The following is a 20,424-nucleotide window of genomic DNA, read 5'->3' as shown; positions in this document are numbered from 1 at the left end:
ACTCTAGGAAATGGGCCAGTCTGTCTGCTGTAACTTCAGCTGAGAGCTGAGAGATCATAATAGGCCCTACGCTCTATCTCCAGTTGACTGTGGAAATGTAATTAACTGCAGAACACAGGCACCTGTGATGCTGGTGGGAGGGGGTGATGAGGCAGAGGGGGTGCGTTGCTAGGAGACCATATCAGAAACAGGCGAGAGGAGAGTCCGTAATTGGCTGATTATTTGCAGCTCCTGCTACCAGTCTCAGCCTGTTTCAACAAAGTGCTGCCCATTCCAACTACCCCTGCCCCTAACACCAACACCAGCCACCCCTCAAATCCAGCTTCCCCCCCACCCCCAAGAAAACCTCCCACCCACCCCAACCTGCTCTCTTTTTGGGGGGATTTGGGTTGCCTGGCAACTGTATTAGACTCATCCAGAGCAGAGCCATAATTGGCCGGTGGTGCTGAGTGTCCATGGCTGGCGGATTCAGCCGACTCCACTTCTCTCACTCTCTCTCTCTCTCTCTCGCAGTCTCTCTCTCTCTCTTGCAGTCTCTCTCTCTCTTGCAGTCTCTCTCTCAGTCTCTCTCTCTCTCTCACTCACACACACACACACAAACTCTCTCTCGCTCTCTCTCTTTCTCACACAAACTCTCTCTCTCTGCCGGTTACTAGGCGACTCCATCATGCATCCTCGCTTCGCAGAGTTATAATTGGCTGGCATAGCGGTTGCCGTGGCACCGTGGTGGTGGGTCCAAGCCGGCCCTGCTTCATTCTGTCAAGTCTGGAGAGGAGGAGAGGGGAGGGAGGGAAATGCGAAGGGGAGGTGCTGATGGCAGTGGAGAGGAGGAGAAGGGAGGGAGGGAAATGCGAAGGGGAGGTGCTGATGGCAGTGGAGAGGAGGAGAAGGGAGGGAGGGAAATGTGAAGGGGAGGTGCTGATGGCAGTGGAGAGGAGGAGAAGGGAGGGAGGGAGGGAAATGCGAAGGGGAGGTGCTGATGGCAGTGGAGAGGAGGAGAAGGGAGGGAGGGAGGGAAATGTGAAGGGGAGGTGCTGATGGCAGTGGAGAGGAGGAGAAGGGAGGGAGGGAGGGAAATGTGAAGGGGAGGTGCTGATGGCAGTGGAGAGGAGGAGAAGGGAGGGAGGGAGGGAAATGTGAAGGGGAGGTGCTGATGGCAGTGGAGAGGAGGAGAAGGGAGGGAGGGAGGGAAATGTGAAGGGGAGGTGCTGATGGCAGTGGAGAGGAGGAGAAGGAAGGGAGGGAGGGAAATGTGAAGGGGAGGTGCTGATGGCAGTGGAGAGGAGGAGAGGAATAGGAGCGTTGGCCAATTACTGGGGAAGGGGTGTGAAACGTTTACTGTCTCGCACCTGTGGCCCCAAGACTTTCCAAAATTACAGAGAGCGGTCCTTGATGACTGACTGCCTGTCTGTCTGCCTTTCTGCCTGTCTCTGTCTGTCTGCCTGTCTGTCTCCCTGCCTGTCTCTATCCCTGCCTGCCTGCCTCTATCCCTCTCTGCCTGCCTGCCTCTATCCCTCCCTGCCTGCCTGCCTCTATCCCTCCCTGTCTGCCTGCCTCTATCCCTCCCTGCCTGCCTGCCTTGATCCCTCCCTCTATCCCTCCCTCCCTGCCTGCCTGCCTCTATCCCTCCCTCCCTGCCTGCCTGCCTCTTCCCTCTCGGCTGCCTGCCTCTATCCCTCCCTGCCTGCCTGTCTCTATCCCTCCCTGCCTCCCTGCCTGCCTGCCTCTATCCCTCCCTGCCTGCCTCTTCCCTCTCTGCTGCCTGCCTCTATCCCTCCCTGCCTGCCTGTCTCTATCCATCCCTCCCTGCCTGCCTGTGTCTATCCCTCCCTGCCTGCCTGCCTCTATCCCTGCCTGCCTGCCTGCCTCTATCCCTCCCTGCCTGCCTGCCTCTATCCCTCCCTGCCTGCCTGCCTCTATCCCTCCCTCCCTGCCTGCCTTTATCCCTGCCTGCCTGACTGCCTGCCTCTATCCCTCCCTGCCTGCCTGCCTCTATCCCTCCCTGCCTACCTGCCTCTATCCCTCCCTGCCTGCCTGCCTCTATCCCTCCCTGCCTGCCTGTCTCTCTATCTCTCCCTGCCTGCCTGTCTCTATCTCTCCCTGCCTGCCTGTCTCTATCCCTCCCTGCCTGCCTGTCTCTATCCCTGCCTGCCTGTCTCTATCCCTCCCTGTCTGCCTGTCTCTATCTCTCCCTGCCTGCCTGTCTCTATCCCTCCCTGCCTGCCTGTCTCTATCCCTCCCTGCCTGTCTCTATCCCTCCCTGCCTGCCTGTCTCTATCCCTGCCTGCCTGTCTCTATCTCTCCCTGCCTGCCTGTCTCTATCCCTCCCTGCCTGCCTGTCTCTATCCCTCCCTGCCTGCCTGTCTCTATCCCTGCCTGCCTGTCTCTATCCCTCCCTGCCTGTCTCTATCCCTCCCTGCCTGTCTCTATCCCTCCCTGCCTGCCTGCCTAACCGGTTCTCATGACAAGGCAACACTGTCTGGGGGTCTGATCTGCTATAGCTTTTACACAGGTTCTCATGACAAGGCAACACTGTCTGGGGGTCTGATCTGCTATAGCTTTTACACAGGTTCTCATGACAAGGCAACACTGTCTGGGGGTCTGATCTGCTATAGCTTTAACACAGGTTCTCATGACAAGGCAACACTGTCTGGGGGTCTGATCTGCTATAGCTTTAACACAGGTTCTCATGACAAGGCAACACTGTCTGGGGGTCTGATCTGCTATAGCTTTAACACAGTAGAAGAGAATGGGCAAATAAAAAGCCTCAGGTCTTTTGGCAAAATGTTTCTGAGTGTATCAAGGGGCAGAGGCAGATGTGTTGCGTTCATATGTTCACTCCAGAGGTAGAGGAGTGTTGTGTGGAGTGTGTTAAGTGGAATCTGGCTGTAAAGTGGTGTGTTGCTGATTCAGTGCTGAGGTGTTGCCGTCTCTCTGACTTCGTCTGAAATGCCATCCTATTTCCTATATAGTGCACTACGCATAGGGCTCGGATCAAAAGTAGTGCACTAATATAGGGAATAGGGTGCCATTTTGGATGCACATTTTGCTCTAACAGCAGCCAGTACAGGGTCATGACCTAGTACCCAGAATGCCCTCTACTGATATGAATAATATTTAAAACACCGAAAGGAAAGCACAGGGCATGATCCTGAGGTGTTTCTACCCTGTGTCACACTTCCACAATCTCACCACAGACAATGGATCAAATAATATCTCAAAAGAAACGGAATGAGAAAAGAGATTGGGCAATAAAAAGGGATTTGAGGGACCACTCACAGTCCAGGTGCCTCTTGTATTCCCATCTCATCTTACAACATGGGGGATGGGGGGCGTGAAGGTCCTGGTGCCTCTTGTATTCCCATCTCATCTTACACCATGAGGGATGGGGGGTGAAGGTCCTGGTGCCTCTTGTATTCCCATCTCATCTTACAACATGGGGGGGGGGTGAAGGTCCTGGTGCCTCTTGTATTCCCATCTCATCTTACAACATGGGGGATGGGGGGTGTGAAGGTCCTGGTGCCTCTTGTATTCCCATCTCATCTTACAACATGGGGGATGGGGGGGGGTGAAGGTCCTGGTGCCTCTTGTATTCCCATCTCATCTTACACCGTGGGGGATGGGGGTGAAGGTCCTGGTGCCTCTTGTATTCCCATCTCATCTTACAACATGGGGGGGGGGGGGAGGTCCTGGTGCCTCTTGTATTCCCATCTCATCTTACAACATGGGGGATGGGGGGTGTGAAGGTCCTGGTGCCTCTTGTATTCCCATCTCATCTTACAACATGGGGGATGGGGGGGATGAAGGTCCTGGTGCCTCTTGTATTCCCATCTCATCTTACACCGTGGGGATGGGGGGTGAAGGTCCTGGTTCCTCTTGTATTCCCATCTCATCTTACAACATGGGGGGGGGGGGGGATGAAGGTCCTGGTGCCTCTTGTATTCCCATCTCATCTTACAACATGGGGGATGGGGGGTGGAGGTCCTGGTGCCTCTTGTATTCCCATCTCATCTTACAACATGGGGGATGGGGGGCGTGAGGTCCTGCTGCCTCTTGTATTCCCATCTCATCTTACAACATGGGGGATGGGGGGGGTGGAGGTCCTGGTGCCTCTTGTATTCCCATCTCATCTTACAACATGGGGGATGGATGGGGGGCGTGAAGGTCCTGGTGCCTCTTATATTCCCATCTCATCTTACAACATGGGGGATGGGGGCGTGAAGGTCTTGGTGCCTCTTATATTCCCATCTCATTTTACAACATGGAGGATGGGGGCGTGAAGGTCCTGGTGACTTTTGTATTCCCATCTCATCTTACAACATGGGGGGGGGGAAGGTCCTGGTGCCTCTTGTATTCCCATCTCATCTTACAACATGGGGGATGGGGGGACATGGAGGTCTTGGTGCCTCTTGTATTCCCATCTAATCTTACAACATGGGGGATGGAGGGGGGGGGGCATGAAGGTCCTGGTGCCTCTTGTATTGCCATCTCATCTTACAACATGGAGGATGGGGGGGGAGCATGGAGGTCCTGGTGCCTCTTATATTCCCATCTCATTTTACAACATGGGGGATGGGGGAACATGGAGGTCCTGGTGCCTCTTATATTCCCATCTCATCTTACAACATGGGGGATGGGGGGGGACATGGAGGTCCTGGTGCCTCTTATATTCCCATCTCATTTTACAACATGGGGGATGGGGGGACATGGAGGTCCTGGTGCCTCTTATATTCCCATCTCATTTTACAACATGGGGGATGGGGGGGGGGCATGGAGGTCCTGGTGCCTCTTATATTCCCATCTCATTTTACAACATGGGGGATGGGGGGTGGGGGCATGGAGGTCCTGGTGCCTCTTATATTCCCATCTCATTTTACAACATGGGGGATGGGGGTGGGGGCATGGAGGTCCTGGTGCCTCTTTTATTCCCATCTCATTTTACAACATGGGGGATGGGGGGTGGGGGCATGGAGGTCCTGGTGCCTCTTATATTCCCATCTCATTTTACAACATGGGGGATGGGGGGTGGGGGCATGGAGGTCCTGGTGCCTCTTATATTCCCATCTCATTTTACAACATGGGGGATGGGGGGGGGGCGTGAAGGTCCTGGTGCCTCTTATATTCCCATCTCATCTTACAACATTGGGGATGGGGGGTGTGCATTGCATCATCTCACATCACTCCGTTCTCCTCCTCCGCCACGTCATCTTTTACTTTGTGTTGCGTCATCGTGCTCGCAGCAGATTCCACAGTGCTCTGAGATGATGTGAAACAGAACTGCAGCATCCTTTACCGTCTGCTGCTGGGGTTGCCTCAGATTGACATTGGGCAATGAAACCACTGACATTTCTACTGCTAATCAACACCTTTTGTTGCAGGTGTTTTGTAGCAGAATTGGGCTTAACTGACTTCAATCAACATATGCAGTACTCTACACAGGACATCGCTGCAAATCAGCAGAATATGTTCCACCATGCACATTTTCAAAGTTTATTCTTTAGGTCTACTGGAGGAAATGAGAACACACTTTTCCATTTAGTTTGGGGATTAAAAGGAAAAGCTCCTCTGTGTGATTCTGAGCATGACCAGAGCTGTGTTATGTAGAATAACATCTTCACCGCCATTCACCTCCATTCACCCCTCCACAAACAGCCTATCTGACAGTATAGTGACCTCCCTCACCTCACCCTCCACTTCCTCTGTCTCCCATAGGGACCCTCCTCTCTCCTCACCCTCTACTTCCTCTGTCTCCCATAGGGACTCTCCTCACCCTCTACTTCCTCTGTTTCCCATAGGGACCCTCCTCTCTCCTCACCCTCTACTTCCTCTGTCTCTCACAGGGACCCTCCTCTCCTCAACCTCTACTTCCTCTGTCTCCCATAGGGACACTCCTCTCTCCTCACCCTTTACTTCCTCTGTCTCCCATAGGGACCCTCCTCTCTCCTCACCCTCTACTTCCTCTGTCTTCCATAGGGACTCTCCTCACCCTCTACTTCCTCTGTTTCCCATAGGGACCCTCCTCTCTCCTCACCCTCTACTTTCTCTGTCTCCCACAGGGACCCTCCTCTCCTCAACCTCTACTTCCTCTGTTTCCCATAGGGAGTCTCCTCACCCTCTATTTCCTCTGTCTCCCAAAGGGACTCTCCTCTCCTCACCCTCTACTTCCTCTGTCTCCCATAGGGAGTCTCCTCTCTCCTCACCCTCTATTTCCTCTGTCTCCCAAAGGGACTCTCCTCTCCTCACCCTCTACTTCCTCTGTCTCCCATAGGGACTCTCCTCACCCTCTACATCCTCTGTCTCCCATAGTGACTCTCCTCTCCTCACCCTCTACTTCCTCTGTCTCCCATAGGGAATCTCCTCTCTCCTCACCCTCTACTTCCTCTGTCTCCCATAGGGACCCTCCTCTCTCCTCACCCTCTATTTCCTCTGTCTCCCAAAGGGACTCTCCTCTCCTCACCCTCTACTTCCTCTGTCTCCCATAGGGACTCTCCTCACCCTCTACTTCCTCTGCCTCCCATAGGGACTCTCCTCACCCTCTACTTCCCCTGTCTCCCATAGGGACTCTCCTCTCTCCTCACCCTCTACTTCCTCTGTCTCCCATAGGGACCCTCCTCTCTCCTCACCCTCTACTTCCTCTGTGTGATTCTCCTCAGCATGACCCTCTGTCTCCCATGGGACTCTCATCTTCACTCTGTTTCCATTCACCTCCATTCACCCTCCTCAAACAGCCTATCTGACAGTATAGTGACTCCCTCCTCACCCTCTACTTCCTCTGTCTCCCATAGGGACCCTCCTCTCCTCACCCTCTACTTCCTCTGTCTCCCATAGGGACTCTCCTCACCCTCTACTTCCTCTGTCTCCCATAGGGACTCTCCTCACCCTCTACTTCCTCTGTCTCCCATAGGGACCCTCCTCTCTCCTCACCCTCTACTTCCTCTGTCTCCCATAGGGACTCTCCTCACCCTCTACTTCCTCTGTCTCCCATAGGGACTCTCCTCACCCTCTACTTCCTCTGTCTCCCATAGGGACCCTCCTCTCTCCTCACCCTCTACTTCCTCTGTCTCCCATAGGGACTCTCCTCACCCTCTACTTCCTCTGTTTCCCATAGGGACTCTCCTCTCTACTTCCTCTGTTTCCCACCCTCTCACTTCTTCTCTGTCTCCCATAGTGACTCTCCTCTCCTCACCCTCTACTTCCTCTGTCTCCCATAGGGACCCTCCTCTCTCCTCACCCTCTACTTCCTCTGTCTCCCATAGGGACTCTCCTCACCCTCTACATCCTCTGTCTCCCATAGGGACTCTCCTCTCCTCACCCTCTACTTCCTCTGTCTCCCATAGGGATCCTCCTCTCTCCTCACCCTCTACTTCCTCTGTCTCCCATAGTGACTCTCCTCTCCTCACCCTCGACTTCCTCTGTCTCCCATAGGGACTCTCCTCACCCTCTACTTCCCCTGTCTCCCATAGGGACTCTCCTCTCTCCTCACCCTCTACTTCCTCTGTCTCCCATAGGGACTCTCCTCTCTCCTCACCCTCTACTTCCTCTGTCTCCCATAGGGACCCTCCTCTCTCCTCACCCTCTACTTCCTCTATCTCCCATAGGGACTCTCCTCTCTCCTCACCCTCTACTTCCTCTATCTCCCATAGGGACTCTCCTCTCTCCTCACCCTCTACTTCCTTTGTCTCCCATAGGGACCCTCCTCTCTCCTCACCCTCTACTTCCTCTATCTCCCATAGGGACCCTCCTCTCTCCTCACCCTCTACTTCCTCTATCTCCCATAGGGACCCTCCTCTCTCCTCACCCTCTACTTCCCCTGTCTCCCATAGGGACTCTCCTCTCTCCTCACCCTCTACTTCCTCTGTCTCCCATAGGGACCCTCCTCTCTCCTCACCCTCTACTTCCTCTGTCTCCCATAGGGACTCTCCTCACCCTCTACTTCCTCTGTCTCCCATAGGGACTCTCCTCACCCTCTACTTCCTCTGTCTCCCATATGGACCCTCCTCTCTCCTCACCCTCTACTTCCTCTGTCTCCCATAGGGACTCTCCTCACCCTCTACTTCCTCTGTCTCCCATAGGGACTCTCCTCACCCTCTACTTCCTCTGTCTCCCATAGGGACCCTCCTCTCTCCTCACCCTCTACTTCCTCTGTCTCCCATAGGGACTCTCCTCACCCTCTACTTCCTCTGTCTCCCATAGGGACTCTCCTCACCCTCTACTTCCTCTGTCTCCCATAGGGACTTCCTCACCCTCTGTCTCCCATAGGGACCCTCCTCTCTCCTCACCCTCTACTTCCTCTGTCTCCCATAGGGACTCTCCTCCTCACCCTCTACTTCCTCTGTTTCCCATAGGGACTCTCCTCTCTACTTCCTCTGTCTCCCATAGTGACTCTCCTCTCCTCACCCTCTACTTCCTCTGTCTCCCATAGGGACCCTCCTCTCTCCTCACCCTCTACTTCCTCTGTCTCCCATAGGGACTCTCCTCACCCTCTACATCCTCTGTCTCCCACTCTCCTCTCCTCACCCTCTACTTCCTCTGTCTCCCATAGGGATACTCCTCTCTCCTCACCCTCTACTTCCTCTGTCTCCCATAGTGACTCTCCTCTCCTCACCCTCGACTTCCTCTGTCTCCCATAGGGACTCTCCTCACCCTCTACTTCCCTGTCTCCCATAGGGACTCTCCTCTCTCCTCACCCTCTACTTCCTCTGTCTCCCATAGGGACTCTCCTCTCTCCTCACCCTCTACTTCCTCTGTCTCCCATAGGGACCCTCCTCTCTCCTCACCCTCTACTTCCTCTATCTCCCATAGGGACTCTCCTCTCTCCTCACCCTCTACTTCCTCTATCTCCCATAGGGACTCTCCTCACCCTCTACTTCCTCTGTCTCCCATAGGGACTCTCCTCTCTCCTCACCCTCTACTTCCTCTGTCTCCCATAGGGACCCTCCTCTCTCCTCACCCTCTACTTCCTCTGTCTCCCATAGGGACTCTCCTCACCCTCTACTTCCTCTGTCTCCCATAGGGACTCTCCTCACCCTCTACTTCCTCTGTCTCCCATATGGACCCTCCTCTCTCTCACCCTCTACTTCCTCTGTCTCCCATAGGGACTCTCCTCACCCTCTACTTCCTCTGTCTCCCATAGGGACTCTCCTCACCCTCTACTTCCTCTGTCTCCCATAGGGACCCTCCTCTCTCCTCACCCTCTACTTCCTCTGTCTCCCATAGGGACTCTCCTCACCCTCTACTTCCTCTGTCTCCCATAGGGACCCTCCTCTCTCCTCACCCTCTACTTCCTCTGTCTCCCATAGGGACTCTCCTCACCCTCTACTTCCTCTGTCTCCCATAGGGACTCTCCTCACCCTCTACTTCCTCTGTTTCCCATAGGGACTCTCCTCTCCTCACCCTCTACTTCCTCTGTCTCCCATAGTGACTCTCCTCTCCTCACCCTCTACTTCCTCTGTCTCCCATAGGGACCCTCCTCTCTCCTCACCCTCTACTTCCTCTGTCTCCCATAGGGACTCTCCTCACCCTCTACATCCTCTGTCTCCCATAGGGACTCTCCTCTCTCTCCTCACCCTCTACTTCCCTCTGTCCCTCTACTTCCTCTGTCTCCCATAGGGATCCTCCTGGTCTCCTCACCCTCTACTTCCTCTGTCTCCCATAGTGACTCTCCTCTCCTCACCCTCGACTTCCTCTGTCTCCCATAGGGACTCTCCTCACCCTCTACTTCCCCTGTCTCCCATAGGGACTCTCCTCTCTCCTCACCCTCTACTTCCTCTGTCTCCCATAGGGACTCTCCTCTCTCCTCACCCTCTACTTCCTCTGTCTCCCATAGGGACCCTCCTCTCTCCTCACCCTCTACTTCCTCTATCTCCCATAGGGACTCTCCTCTCTCCTCACCCTCTACTTCCTCTATCTCCCATAGGGACTCTCCTCTCTCCTCACCCTCTACTTCCTTTGTCTCCCATAGGGACCCTCCTCTCTCCTCACCCTCTACTTCCTCTATCTCCCATAGGGACCCTCCTCTCTCCTCACCCTCTACTTCCTCTATCTCCCATAGGGACCCTCCTCTCTCCTCACCCTCTACTTCCCCTGTCTCCCATAGGGACTCTCCTCTCTCCTCACCCTCTACTTCCTCTGTCTCCCATAGGGACTCTCCTCTCTCCTCACCCTCTACTTCCTCTGTCTCCCATAGGGACCCTCCTCTCTCCTCACCCTCTACTTCCTCTATCTCCCATAGGGACTCTCCTCTCTCCTCACCCTCTACTTCCTCTATCTCCCATAGGGACTCTCCTCTCTCCTCACCCTCTACTTCCTTTGTCTCCCATAGGGACCCTCCTCTCTCCTCACCCTCTACTTCCTCTATCTCCCATAGGGACTCTCCTCTCTCCTCACCCTCTACTTCCTCTATCTCCCATAGGGACTCTCCTCTCTCCTCACCCTCTACTTCCTTTGTCTCCCATAGGGACCCTCCTCTCTCCTCACCCTCTACTTCCTCTATCTCCCATAGGGACCCTCCTCTCTCCTCACCCTCTACTTCCTCTATCTCCCATAGGGACCCTCCTCTCTCCTCACCCTCTACTTCCTCTATCTCCCATAGGGACCCTCCTCTCTCCTCACCCTCTACTTCCTCTATCTCCCATAGGGACTCTCCTCTCTCCTCACCCTCTACTTCCTCTGTCTCCCACTGTCGCCTGTGATTTGGACATACCACTGCTCTCCCGATTGAGCCGCTTAGATTTCACTTCATGGCACTTTAGTCTAGTTAGGAAGATTGGTAGACATGGTGATGAGGGGAGACGGTGGCAGCTGGCTGACTGGAAGTACGGTATTACTTCCCATTAAGCGTCATTAAGACCCCAATTATCGTTACCACCCCCGGATCTGAATCAACCACGGCGGCAGCACTAGGGCAGGTGCCACCCCAAAACCTTCCCCGAATTTAGCCCCCTCCCACCAGGCCCATTCGAACACAGCCAGCCTGGTCCCCAGGAGGGGTACCTCAGGGTCCGGATCCCCCCCCCCCACCCTGCTGCACCCACCTTTCACATCCCAAAAGGGATTTCTTTTTACCAGGGAGATAAATATACAGCATGTGAACAATAGATATCTCCCTCTCCCATCTGTTTAACTGAGGAGAAATTCATTAGAATTTCAGATATCTCCGCAGGGGGTCAGGGAGCAGCGAGGAGAGGAGGATGAGGGGGGGCAGAGAAAATGATTTAAAAAATGTTTTGTTTTTCACAGTGATTTTAGTTTTAGGATTCTGAATTAATATAGGTTTGCTGAAAGACTTCATTTAGAGAACTCTCTGGGTTTCAGGCTGACTAATTGACATGATTGGTTGATGTAAAACCCTGTGGTAAATGAGCCTGGGTGAGTTATCCTGGTCTGGGTAACTACGGTAACACAGGTACATTAACTAGCTGGGAGGAGCTCATCTGTCGCCTGCTTGGTGATGTTGTAGCAGTTTACATCTCACTATTCCCACTTTAAAACAGAAAATAACTGTTGTATTTAGGTCACAGCTGTTTAAAGTGTAACGTGTTCTTTTCTCTGTCTGTCTTGTCAGGTGAGAAGCCGTACAAGTGCTCCTGGGAGGGCTGTGAGTGGCGTTTCGCCCGGAGCGATGAGTTGACAAGGCACTATCGCAAACACACCGGGGCCAAACCATTCAAGTGTAACCACTGTGACAGGTATGTACCACACACACCAACATCAATTGCACACACACACTTTGCATGTCACCGACACAATGGTATAGAAGTGACAGCAGATAGGACATGATCTGCATGTGACAGAGAAATTATCTATCTCAAACAAACAAGTACATCAATACACTGTGCACTACAGTAACCACGTGTACATTGATGGTGGAAGGGGGGAGTTCGCCGTATATAATGTAAAGCGCTCTCCCTCTCTGTCTCCCTCTCTGTCTTCCTCTATCTCCCTCTCTATCTCCCTCTCTGTCTCCCTCTCTGTCTTTTCTCCTTCTGTCTTCCTCTGTCTCCCTCTCTGTCTCCCTTCTGTCTTCCTCTATCTCCCTCTCTGTCTCCCTCTCTGTCTCCCACTCTGTCTTTTTACCACCTTTGTCTCTCCCTATATAGTGAAAACAATAGTGTCATAACACCAATGACAGTTGATTTGTCAGAGGACTCTGTCTTCCTCTGTCTCCTCTCTGTCTTCCTCTGTCTCCCTCTCTGTCTTCCTCTGTCTCCCTCTCTGTCTTCCTCTATCTCCCTCTCTGTCTTCCTCTGTCTCCCTCTCTGTCTTCCTCTGTCTCCCTCTCTGTCTCCCTCTCTGTCTTCCTCTTTATCTCCCTCTCTGTCTTTTCTGTCTCCCTCTCTGTCTTCCTCTGTCTCCCTCTCTGTCTCCCTCTCTAGTCTCCCTCTCTGTCTTCCTCTATCTCCCTCTCTGTCTTCCTCTGTCTCCCTCTCTGTCTTCCTCTGTCTCCCTCTCTGTCTTCCTCTGTCTCCCACTCTGTCTTCCTCTGTCTCCCTCTCTGTCTCCTCCTCTGTCTCCCTCTCTGTCTTCCTCTGTCTCCCTCTCTGTCTTCCTCTGTCTCCTTCTCTGTCTCTTCCTCTGTCTCCCTCTGTCTTCCTCTGTCTCCTCTCTGTCTTCCTCTGTCTCCCTCTCTGTCTTCCTCTGTCTCCCTCTCTGTCTTCCTCTGTCTCCCTCTCTGTCTTCCTCTGTCTCCCTCTCTGTCTTCCTCTGTCTCCCTCTCTGTCTTCCTCTGTCTCCCTCTCTGTCTTCCTCTGTCTCCCTCTCTGTCTTCCTCTGTCTCCCTCTCTGTCTTCCTCTGTCTCCCTCTCTGTCTTCCTCTGTCTCCCTCTCTGTCTTCCTCTGTCTCCCTCTCTGTCTTCCTCTGTCTCCCTCTCTGTCTTCCTCTGTCTCCCTCTCTGTCTTCCTCTGTCTCCCTCTCTGTCTTCCTCTGTCTCCCTCTCTGTCTTCCTCTGTCTCCCTCTCTGTCTTCCTCTGTCTCCCTCTCTGTCTTCCTCTGTCTCCCTCTCTGTCTTCCTCTGTCTCCCTCTCTGTCTTCCTCTGTCTCCCTCTCTGTCTTCCTCTGTCTCCCTCTCTGTCTTCCTCTGTCTCCCTCTCTGTCTTCCTCTGTCTCCCTCTCTGTCTTCCTCTGTCTCCCTCTCTGTCTTCCTCTGTCTCCCTCTGTCTTCCTCTGTCTCCACCTCTGTCTTCCTCTGTCTCCCTCTGTCTTCCTCTGTCTCCCTCTCTGTCTTCCTCTGTCTCCCTCTCTGTCTTCCTCTGTCTCCCTCTCTGTCTTCCTCTGTCTCCCTCTCTGTCTTCCTCTGTCTCCCTCTCTGTCTTCCTCTGTCTCCCTCCTCTGTCTTCCTCTGTCTCCCTCTGTCTCCCTCTGTCTTCCTCTGTCTCCCTCTCTGTCTTCCTCTGTCTCCCTCTCTGTCTTCCTCTGTCTCCCACTCTGTCTTCCTCTGTCTTCCCTCTCTGTCTTCCTCTGTCTCCCTCTCTGTCTTCCTCTGTCTCCCTCTCTGTCTTCCTCTGTCTCCCTCTCTGTCTTCCTCTGTCTCCCTCTCTGTCTTCCTCTGTCTCCCTCTCTGTCTTCCTCTGTCTCCCTCTCTGTCTTCCTCTGTCTCCCACTCTGTCTTCCTCTGTCTCCCTCTCTGTCTTCCTCTGTCTCCTTCCTCTCTGTCTTCCTCTGTCTCCTGTCTTCCTCTGTCTCCCTCTGTCTTCCTCTGTCTTCCTCTCTGTCTTCCTCTGTCTCCTTCTCTGTCTTCCTCTGTCTCCCCTCTGTCTTCCTCTGTCTCCCTCTCTGTCTTCCTCTGTCTCTCTGTCTCCCTCTCTGTCTTCCTCTGTCTCCCTCTCTGTCTCCCTCTCTGTCTTCCTCTATCTCCCTCTCTGTCTTCCTCTGTCTCCCTCTCTGTCTTCCTCTGTCTCCCTCTCTGTCTTCCTCTGTCTCCCACTCTGTCTCCGTTTCCCTCTGTCTTCCTCTTCCTCTGTCTCCCTCTCTGTCTTCCTCTGTCTCCCTTTCCCTCTCTGTCTTCCTCTGTCTCCCACTCTGTCTTCCTCTGTCTCCCTCTCTGTCTTCCTCTGTCTTCCTCTCTGTCTTCCTCTGTCTCCCTCTCTGTCTTCCTCTGTCTCCCTCTCTGTCTTCCTCTGTCTCCCTCTCTGTCTTCCTCTGTCTCCCACTCTGTCTCCGTTTCCCTCTCTGTCTTCCTCTGTCTCCCACTCTGTATTCCTCTGTCTCTCACTCTGTCTCCCTCTCTGTCTTCCTCTGTCTCCCTCTCTGTCTTCCTCTGTCTCTCACTCTGTCTCCCTCTCTGTCTTCCTCTGTCTCCCTCTCTGTCTCCCTCTCTGTCTTCCTCTATCTCCCTCTCTGTCTTCCTCTGTCTTCCTCCGTTTCCCTCTCTGTCTTCCTCTGTCTCCCACTCTGTATTCCTCTGTCTCTCACTCTGTCTCCCTCTCTGTCTTCCTCTGTCTCCCTCTCTGTCTCCCTCTTTGTCTTTCTCTGTCTCCCTCTCTGTCTCCCTCTCTGTCTTCCTCTGTCTCCATTTCCCTCTCTGTCCATTTCCCTCTCTGTCTTCCTCTGTCTCCCTCTCTGTCTTCCTCTGTCTCCCTCTCTGTCCTCATCATGTGCGTAGCAGCACTCTACAGACTGCGTCCCTGGCAGTTAACACAGGCTGTGCTTTAGTCTGCTGAATAACTTAGTCACAGGCCAGTCCTATGTTACCCTGTGAATAGGCCGTTCTCACACGCTGGTCTCTCCTGCTTCCCCTGCTGACGGCAGGGCTGCATGCTGACACTATCAGTAAAAGCACAAGTGAAAAACAGTGAGATGGTTATGTAACAGAAGAAACTAATAACTAAGGAGAGAGAGAGAGAGAGTGACCAAACACAAACCAGATTGGGCAAGCAGACACTCTCTCCTCACACACTCATACATACACACACTGTTCACACACTCATAAACACACCCGTTCACACACTCATACATACACACACCATTCACACACTCATACACACACCGTTTAACACACACTCATAAACACACTATTCACACACTCATACACACACCGTTCAAACTCATAAACACACCCGTTCCCACACTCATACATACACACACCATTCACACACTCATACACACACGGTTTAACACACACTCATAAACACACCGTTCACACACTCATACACACACCCATTCACACACTGTTCACACACTCATAAACACACCGTTCACACACTCATACACACACCCATTCACACACTGTTCACACACTCATACACACACCGTTCACACACTCATACACACACCCGTTCACACACTCATACACACACAGTTCACACACTCATACACACACCTTTCACACACCTGTTCAGACACCTGTTCACACACTCATACACACACAGTTCACACACTCATACACACACCTTTCACACACCCGTTCACACTCGTTCACACACTCATACACACACCGTTCACACACCGTTCACACATGATACACAGAAGATCCTCCATTTTCGAACAACAGACACAGTGACACTCATCAGACTCCTCTGTTCTGCTGGATACACAAAGGAAGCCCTTTGTCTATGAAGACGGCCGTGTGTGTGTGTGTGTGTGTGTGTGTGTGTGTGTGTGTGTGTGTGTGTGTGTGTGTGTGTGTGTGTGTGTGTGTGTGTGTGTGTGTGTGTGTGTGTGTGTGTGTGTGTGTGTGTGTGTGTGTGTGTGTGTGTGTGTGTGCCTGCGTGCCTGCCTGCGTGCGTTGCGTGCGTGCGTGCGTGCGTGCGTGCTGCGTGCCTGCGTGCGTGCGTGCGTGCGTGTGTGCGTGTGTGCGTGTGTGTCTGCGTGCCTGCGTGCGTGTGTGTGTGTGTGTGTGTGTGTGTGTGTGTGTGTGTGTGTGTGTGTGTGTGTGTGTGTGTGTCTGCGTGCCTGCCTGCGTGCGTGCGTGCGTGCCTGCGTGCCTGCGTGCCTGCGTGCGTGCGTGCGTGCGTGCGTGCGTGCGTGCGTGCGTGCGTGCGTGCGTGCGTGCGTGCGTGCGTGTGTGTGTGTGTGCGTGCGTGCATGTGTGTGTCTGACAGAGAGGGCACATTTGCATTAGTGTGGGTCTGTGATTGATAAGCTGTCAGGTGATAATAGCAGGAAGCAGTCAACCTGCCTGTGTCCCAAAAGGCACCCTATTCCCTACAATAGTGCACTACATTTGACCAGAGCCTATAGGGAATACCAGGAGAGGGTAACATTTGGGAGGCAGACCCTGTCTTTACACACAGGGGCCAAGGCGCAAGCTGATGGCTCCAGGTGGAACCACAATTACCCAGATCCCTCTCTATCCCCCTCCAGAAGGGGACCGCTTTCCAAAATCCACCATCTCCCTCCCTCCCTCCCTCCACACACACACACACACATTATCCTAGACCAGCCTTAGCCACTGTGTATAATACACCACAGCCACCTCTAGCCTTCAACTCGGGGGAGTGCATAATCAAATCCATGTTCACACACTCATTACCAGCATATATGTTGGCTGTTGGCTAACAATGGGGCTATTTGTAGCAGGCCTGCTACAGTTACGGGAATTGACAAGTCCAGATGCCAGGCCAGCTTTAGATACACACACAGCCTCCAGTGCTTGGATGTGAGCTAAACCATCCAGCCAACTAGTTCAGACACTCAGACTCTCTCTCTTTCGCTAACGTGCCTCTTAGGGGACTCTAAGTGGACCCCCCCAGTCCCTCTAGTTTAGGTTTGAACCTAACCCCCTCCTAAATCACTGCATGTTCTGCTGACACACACACATACTACACTGCTCAAAAAAATAAAGGGAACACTAAAATAACACATCCTAGATCTGAATGAATGAAATATTCTTACATAGTTGAATGTGCTGACAACAAAATCACACAAAAATTATCAATGGAAATCAAATGTATCAACCCATGGAGGTCTGGATTTGGAGTCACACTCAAAATTAAAGTGGAAAACCACACTACAGGCTGATCCAACTTTGATGTAATGTCCTTAAAACAAGTCAAAATGAGGTTCAGTAGTGTGTGTGGCCTCCACGTGCCTGTATGACCTCTCTACAACGCCTGGGCATGCTCCTGATGAGGTGACGGATGGTCTCCTGAGGGATCTCCTCCCAGACCTGGATGAAAGCATCCGCCAACTCCTGGACAGTCTGTGGTGCAACGTGGCGTTGGTGGATGGACCAAGACATGATGTCCCAGATGTGCTCAATTGGATTCAGGTCTGGGGAATGGGAGGGCCAGTCCATAGCATCAATGCCTTCCTCTTACAGGAACTGCTGACACACTCCAGCCACATGAGGTCTAGCATTGTCTTGCATTAGGAGGAACCCAGGGCCAACCGCACCAGCATATGGTCTCACAAGGGGTCTGAGGATCTCATCTCGGTACCTAATGGCAGTCAGGCTACCTCTGGCGAGCACATGGAGGGCTGTGCGGCCCCCCAAAGAAATGCCACCCCACACCATGATTGACCCACTGCCAAACCGGTCATGCTGGAGGATGTTGCAGGCAGCAGAACGTTCTCCACGGCGTCTCCAGACTCTGTCACGTCTGTCCCATGTGCTCAGTGTGAACCTGCTTTCATCAGTGAAGAGCACAGGGCGCCAGTGGCGAATTTGCCAATATTGGTGTTCTCTGGCAAATGCCAAACATCCTGCACGGTGTTGGGCTGTAAGCACAAACCCCACCTGTGGACGTCTGGCCCTCATACCACCCTCATGGAGTCTGTTTCTGACCGTTTGAGCAGACACATGCACATTTACACAGAGTTACTCCATGTGTAACTCTGTGTTGTCTGTTCACACTGCTATGCTTTATCTTGGCCAGGTCGCAGTTGCAAATGAGAACTTGTTCTCAACTAGCCTACCTGGTTAAATAAAGGTGAAATTAAAATTTAAAAAATAAAAATTTCCTCCTGCTCCTCCTTGCACAAAGGCGGAGGTAGCGGTCCTGCTGCTGGGTTGTTGCCCTCCTACGGCCTCCTCCACATCTCCTGATGTACTGGCCTGTCTCCTGGTAGCGCCTCCATGCTCTGGACACTACGCTGACAGACACAGCAAACCTTCTTGCCACAGCTCGCATTGATGTTCCATCCTGGATGAGCTGCACTACCTGAGCCACTTGTGTGGGTTGTAGACTCCGTCTCATGCTACCACTAGAGTGAAAGCACCGCCAGCATTCAAAAGTGACCAAAACATCAGCCAGGAAGCATATGAACTGAGAAGTGGTCTGTGGTTATCACCTGCAGAACCACTCCTTTATTGGGGGTGTCTTGCTAATTGCCTATAATTTCCACCTGTTGTCTATTCCATTTGCACAACAGCATGTGAAATGTATTGTCAATCAGTGTTGCTTCCTAAGTGGACAGTTTGATGTGTGATTGAAGTGTGATTGACTTGGAGTTACATTGTGTTGTTTAAGTGTTCCCTTTATTTTTTTGAGCAGTGTATATACCAGGGTTACCCAACTGACGGCCAACCTGACTAATTTGGCCCTCAAGTGATTTTATTTGGCCCCCCAAATCTGGACATCAAAGACCGTTAAAACACCAGGAAATCAAATTAGAATTTTGTAAATCTGTTATGTATGAATGGGTGTTTGTATGAGTGTGTGAATGGGTGTTTGTATGAGTGTGTGAATGGGTATTTGTATGAGTGTGTGAATGGGTGTTTGTATGAGTGTGTGAATGGGTGTTTGTATAAGTGTGTGAATGGGTGTTTGTATGAGTGTGTGAATGGGTGTTTGTATAAGTGTGTGAATGGGTGTTTGTATGAGTGTGTGAATGGGTGTTTGTATGAGTGTGTGAATGGGTATTTGTATGAGTGTGTGAATGGGTGTTTGTATGAGTGTGTGAATGGGTGTTTGTATGAGTGTGTGAATGGGTGTTTGTATGAGTGTGTGAATGGGTGTTTGTATGAGTGTGTGAATGGGTGTTTGTATGAGTGTGTGAATGGGTGTTTGTATGAGTGTGTGAATGGGTGTTTGTATGAATGTGTGTGAATGGGTGTTTGTATGAGTGTGTGAATGGGTGTTTGTATGAGTGTGTGAATGGGTGTTTGTATGAGTGTGTGAATGGGTGTTTGTATGAGTGTTTGAATGGGTGTGTGAATGGGTGTTTGTATGAGTGTGTAATGGGTGTTTGGAACAGTATGTGTGAATGGGTGTTTGTATGAGTTTGAATTATTGTTTGTTGAGTGTGTCAAATATTCTGTTTGTTTGGGTTGTTTGGGTGTGAGTGTGTGAATGGGTGTTTGTATGAGTGTGTATAGAGAGATACTGGAACAGTATGTGATAATATACAAATGTTAGCATGTTTGAAATTATTGTTTTTTTTTGTTGTCAAATATTCTACATCTGTTTGGGCTTGTGTGGGTGTGGGTGTGTCTGACAGAGAGGGTATATTAGCATGGGGCTGTGATTGATAAACTGTCAGGTGATAATAGTAGGAAGCTGTCAGCATGTGAATGGGTGTTTGTATGAGTGTGTGAATGGGTATTTGTATGAGTGTGTGAACGGTGTGTGAACGGGTGTTTGTATGAGTGTGTGAATGGGTGTTTGTATGAGTGTGTGAATGGGTGATTGTATGAGTGTGTGAATGGGTGTTTGTATGAGTGTGTGAATGGGTGTTTGTATGAGTGTGTGAATGGGTGTTTGTATGAGTGTGTGAATGGGTGTTTGTATGAGTGTGTGAATGGGTGTTTGTATGAGTGTGTGAATGGGTGTTTGTATGAGTGTGTGAATGGGTGTTTGTATGAGTGTGTGAATGGGTGTTTGTATGAGTGTGTGAATGGGTGTTTGTATGAGTGTGTGAATGGGTGTTTGTATGGGTGTTTGTATGAGTGTGTGAATGGGTGTTTGTATGAGTGTGTGAATGGGTGTTTGTATGAGTGTGTGAATGGGTGTTTGTATGAGTGTGTGAATGGGTGTTTGTATGGGTGTTTGTATGAGTGTGTGAATGGGTGTTTGTATGAGTGTGTGAATGGGTGTTTGTATGAGTGTGTGAATGGGTGTTTGTATGAGTGTGTGAATGGGTGTTTGTATGGGTGTTTGTATGAGTGTGTGAATGGGTGTTTGTATGAGTGTGTATAGAGAGATACTGGAACAGTATGTGATCGTATACAAATGTTAGCATGGTTTGAAATTATTGTTTTTTTTGTTGTCAAATATTCTACATCTGTTTGGGCTTGTGTGGGTGTGGGTGTGTCTGACAGAGAGGGTACATTAGCATGGGGCTGTGATTGATAAACTGTCAGGTGATAATAGTAGGAAGCTGTCAGCATACCACCCTGCATCCCACTGCTGGCCTCTAAAGCCAAGCAGGGTTGGTCCTGGTTGGTCCCTGGATGGGAGACCAGATGCAGCTGGAAGTGGTGTTGGAGGGCCAATAGGAGGCACTATTTCCTCTGGTCTAAAAAATAACATTTAAAAAAAGAATCC

The 20,424-nt window shown here is 51.8% G+C and overlaps 1 protein-coding gene across 1 annotated transcript in view; it reads left to right on the top strand.

The window, feature by feature from the left end:
* Positions 1-20,424, top strand: part of LOC118381375 (Krueppel-like factor 7) — a 150,499-nt gene that overhangs the window by 118,462 nt on the left and 11,613 nt on the right. The window contains exon 3 of the mRNA XM_052522885.1: positions 11,564-11,687. Within this exon, the coding sequence (XP_052378845.1) occupies positions 11,564-11,687 (124 nt within the window). The remainder of the gene's footprint in view (positions 1-11,563; positions 11,688-20,424) is intronic.

The sequence above is a fragment of the Oncorhynchus keta genome, chromosome 7 (genome assembly GCF_023373465.1).
Source record: "Oncorhynchus keta strain PuntledgeMale-10-30-2019 chromosome 7, Oket_V2, whole genome shotgun sequence".
In the NCBI taxonomy this organism is placed as follows: domain Eukaryota; kingdom Metazoa; phylum Chordata; class Actinopteri; order Salmoniformes; family Salmonidae; genus Oncorhynchus; species Oncorhynchus keta.
Note: the sequence above shows the minus strand (reverse complement) of the source record. Positions and strands in the feature narration are given on the sequence as shown.